Source organism: Pelecanus crispus, chromosome 1 (genome assembly GCF_030463565.1).
Source record: "Pelecanus crispus isolate bPelCri1 chromosome 1, bPelCri1.pri, whole genome shotgun sequence".
NCBI classification, from domain to species: Eukaryota; Metazoa; Chordata; class Aves; order Pelecaniformes; family Pelecanidae; genus Pelecanus; species Pelecanus crispus.
Window position 1 is genome coordinate 82243383 of NC_134643.1, and position 4612 is coordinate 82247994.

General features: G+C 53.5%; 1 protein-coding gene across 1 annotated transcript; it reads right to left on the minus strand.

The window, feature by feature from the left end:
- Positions 1-974: 974 nt before the first annotated feature.
- Positions 975-2219, minus strand: LOC104023963 (putative G-protein coupled receptor 19). The gene has a single exon (XM_009491861.2). The coding sequence runs from the start codon at positions 2217-2219 to the stop codon at positions 975-977; it is 1245 nt and encodes a 414-aa protein (XP_009490136.2).
- Positions 2220-4612: the final 2393 nt, after the last annotated feature.

The window sequence follows — 4612 nt, forward strand, 5'->3', positions numbered from 1 at the left end:
AGGAGCCATGTCCACGTGCAGCCACAGCTCCGTGCCAGCTTCTCCCCTCTGGGACGCCTATTAGGGACCTATTAACACCACATGCCCCCATGGAGGATGCCATCAGGCGAGCGTGTGACTGCGGAGCTGGTCTCCCTGCTGCCGTTTGGGAAAAAACACTACTTGCTGCCGCTGCCAGAGCCGTACCTCAGAAGAAGGGGCTCAGGCCAGGAGACACACAAAACTGAAGACGTGAGGCGTCCCTGGGTGCCTGGGAGAGCCGTGGCCCCTTTGGATCAGCAGGTCTTCTCCCAGGTGGTGCCCACCCCTGGCTTGCGGGTGGGTGCAGCAGGCTGGGTGTGGTGTAGAAGCAGCTGGAGAGGAGGCGGGGAGGGCAAGAGCAAGGGGAGGACTTTTCTCAGGCGGTTTGGACCCTGAGACCTCTGGAGAGGTGCAACGGCGAAGATGCAAAAGCCTTCAGTGTTGGCCTAATGCAGACCCTACTGCGGCTGTGGGCATTTTACCAGTGATGTCAGCGGGCTCCGAGCGATGCCACCATTGCCCACATACGGATACTTACCCATGGGGTCTGCGCAAGAAGGAAAACAGCAGGGCAAGAGAAGTCATAAGGATGTAACGGAAGGAAGTATAGGTGGCTTGGGGTGGATTTATGGGTTTATACATGGCGGCCAAAGGACAGGGATGAAAAGAAGCGGTGGGTTTTATTTCCCTCCATCCAGAGAGTGTAAGAGCTTTTCTGTTTTGTGAAAGGGTAATGGTCGTGCTTTGGGGAGAGTGGTTCCAAAAAGCAGAAGCTAACTGAAATGAAATAGACTGGACACATCAAAATCAACGCATTTAATAAAATAAAACATCTTTCTTTCTTTCTTCCCTAAAAGTTGTCTTAAAAACATGTAAATATACATTGATTGAGAACCGAGAGAAAGCTTCTTGTTCTGGGGGCACATTGCAATTTGTCAAAGCAATGAAGCCAATTAGACAAAGGTATTTGGGGGGTTGGAGTGAATGGGCCAGGCAAGCTTTTTTTCCTTTGCTTCTCTGTTAAAGGCTTCATAGATGGAGTCTTTGGTGGCAGTTTTGGCCGGAGCTGGGTTTTCTACAATCCCAACGTGATTTTTTTTGGCTATCCTGGAGCTGGTGGTGATGGTGTATGCGTTGCTTCTGTAGCACTTCATGGTGGACATGCAGAAAGTTTCTTTCATGCCTCTTCTGAAGTTTGCATTGTATATGGAGTAGAGGGTCGGCTTAGAGGCTGAAGAACTGAAAGAGATGCAGGTGATGGACAGGAAAAGCAAGGAGCTCTTCCTGTAGTCTGTTTCCTGCGGGTGCCACAACTGTACCACGTGAAAAGGGAGCCAGGAGAGGAGAAAGAGGGCGTTTAACATCAAGAACATCTTGATGGTTTTCACTTTTGTCCTTGGGACAATATTCATTGTCCTCCTGACAGTCCTGCCGTCGGTGCCTATTCTCCAAATGTACTTGATGACCTTCTGGTAGAAGAGCATAATGAGGACGGCTGGGATCAAAAACACCACCAAGAGGTGGACGATACTGTAGACGGCTCCTTCCCACGAATCGGGGAGAAAAAAGCTGCAGTGGTCGTCGCTGTTGGAGCCATAGAAGAAGAAAGCCGGTGATGCAAATACGGCGTCAAATAGCCAAGAGGCCAGGATCATTTTCTTGGCTTTCTCCCTTGACACTTTGAAGCTCAGGGGGTAGACGATAGTGTAGAATCGATCCACGCATATGGAGAGGAGCACGTATATCTGGACGCCAGGGGTGAGGTACTGTACGTACCTTACCAGCTTGCACATCACATTCCCCAGCGCCCACCTGCCGTAGGCGAACTGGAGGAGCACGAAAGGCACACTTGCGACACTGATGAGGAGGTCTGCGCAAGCCATGGAGACAACAAAATAGTTGGTGGTGGATTGCGTCCTCCTGCTCCTGTGGATCACTAAGCAAACGAGGGAGTTTCCAAAGACAGAAAGCAGCCACAACGCTCCCAAAGCCACGCTGGCAGCTGCAATTTCCCCCGGCCTCAGTTGATACTGCAAGACAGTGTGGTTCCTGCTTGAGCTGGCTCCGGTGGGAGGCTCCGTCATCTCGTAGCCAGCAGCAGGGATGGAGGTTTTGGGGTCGCTCTTGTTCTGCAGCAGGAGCAATAAGGTAGGCAGAACAAAAAGACTGCTGCTGTTATCCATGCTGTGGGCAAACATGGCCACGTCTTTTGCTCAGGCTGCGTAAAGAGAGAAGAGAAAAGGTTGTATTTGACAAGCATGTGTGAAAAGCCTACCTTAGGCAATGAAAGATACGTCTAAGTACTATACGTAGGCCTTAAGGCCGTAGATTTCAGAGAAATGGTCAGAAATACCCGGTGAGACTCGCTGGTACAGCAGAGGCCATTCAGTTTTGTGGCAAGTTTTATTAAAGGCCTGACGATGTTAGGACAGGCGTTTCTGTCCTCTGCAAGATAAACGTCCCTCTCGCAGATCGAGACTGAGGTGCAGGTTCACCAATGCTGGTGGCCCGAGTCCCCAGCTGAGTGAGCGGAATGTGCTCCACTGATCCCAGAAATGAGCTGTCCTTCCCGGTGTCCGTGGAAGTTGCAAAAAACCAGACCAAGAGTGTCCCTGATGGCCTGATTTGACATAAATCCATCAAGTGGATAGACAAAGGAGGTGTTTCTTATACTGAGAGGTGGAATGGGAAGTAATATTTTCCACGATAATAACATCTTCGTTGCTAATGATACTAGCTCCCGTCCAATCCTTAGTAACATTGGTGTTAATATCCCTAATATCCCCGAGTGTTTTTGTTTCTGGACATCATTTTGGAAGGTAAGCGAGGTTTGGATTTGAAGGCAAAAGGGAGGTCAGCCCAGTGCAAGGGCTGCACCAGGCTGGCTGGGTGCTCCTCACTGTGAATCATCCTCAGCCCTTCCACCGTGAGGAGCTGTTCATCAAGAGCTGGACCTGTACACCTTCAAGAGTCTCAACGCTTAACATCAACACTGTGCCTGCACGCCCTTGCCTCATTAGTGATGGGCCCCATGGAGGGTAGCATTTCCCTCTGCCACCCTGAGAACAAGGTGGCACCACAACCTCCCCCCAAAACCTGCAGCAGACTTTTTTTATCCATGGCAGAGTTTTGATTTGGGAGGAAAACTCGGGGGGAGGACGTAAATGCCCTCAGGCAGCTGAGAGGTGCAGGGAGCCTTTTGATTTGCAGCAGTGGAACCTTGGGTGGTGCCGGTTGAACTGTCGCTAGATCCGGCTGCAGGCAGCCGTTGAGGATCTCTCTGCTCTGGAGAAAACCGGGGGAGAGGGTCCATGTCCTTACCTTGGTCAGGGACCTCCCAGGCAGCAAGTCTGACCCTTCACAGCTCGGCCTGTCGAGCGCAGCTGCCGAGCGCAGCCGATCCTCCAGCGACCTGAAGGCTCTGCAGCTCTGTGGGTGACCCGAGGGCAGCTGAAGGGTTGCCATGAGCAGCTGACAGCAACACACAACACGGAACCTCTGCCCGCAGCTGTGTCACGGGAAGGCCCTTGCCCAGCTCTGGGGAGGGACCCAGCCGCCTTGTCTTGGCCTTGGCACGTGCCAAATTTCTGAAGCTCAGGAGTCCTCTGTCGACATTACCTGTGGGTTTGCAGGGGTGCGGGGCTTGCCAGATGAGTCCAACCCCTGTTCTTTTTAAACATGAATGGCTCAGCTTACAGCCCCCCCGTCTCCTTTTTCCATTTAAGTGGGTCCCCTTCTTTGCCTGCCAGACCCTTGCAGTCCTTCCCCCTTCCTTCCCTCCCCTGTACAGACACGGCCTTGCCTGGGCACTGCTAACGTAGCCTTCGCAGCTCTGAGCCCCGGTAGTGAACGTCAGCAAATCGGTGAGCACAAGGTAAAAAAGGAGGTTAGAACTGTGTTGGAAGGGGGTTATGGCTCTGTTAGCTGCCACACAGCTCACTACTGCAGAAGGATAGCAGTGGAACTTGGGGGCCCTCAGTGTTTACCTCTCTAAAGCAGAATAGAGCAGTCACCCGATGTGGACTCTCACTGCTGACTACACCACCCCCCCCCCGAATGCTAACAGAATCCATAAACCGTCTACTTTGTAGATGGTGTTTTTCACCTGCCTCGACACTCGAGTGACCTCTGTATTTCTGAGCAAGCCCTGAAATACAACTTCTGGGACCTGGAAGCGTTGTCACCTCATCCTCATGATCGGAGTGGACCTACATCCCCGATGGAGCAGGCCAAATTTGCCTCCAGGGGAAATGCTGCCAGCCAGTGGACACAAGGTTTAGGTGCCCACCAGGTGCCTACCCCCTTGTTCAGCTGGGATGTAGGGCTGGCGCAGCTGCCCGATCAGCCGAACGCCTCCCACCACGGTCCCCTGCCCCGCAGCCTCGTGCCCCGTGCCGGTGGAGCCGAAGGTCAGCCTCTGCAGGGCCAGCGCCTGGGCGCCCGTGTCCCCCACGCACACGCCCCACTGCCCGCTTCTCACGAGCGCATCACCGTCATGGGGCGCAGGGGGGTGCAGAGGAGCCCCTGCCTCTCCCCGCTGTTCGCTGGCCGGCACAGCCAGTGCCGCTCCCCTTCCCAGCAGGAACGAAGG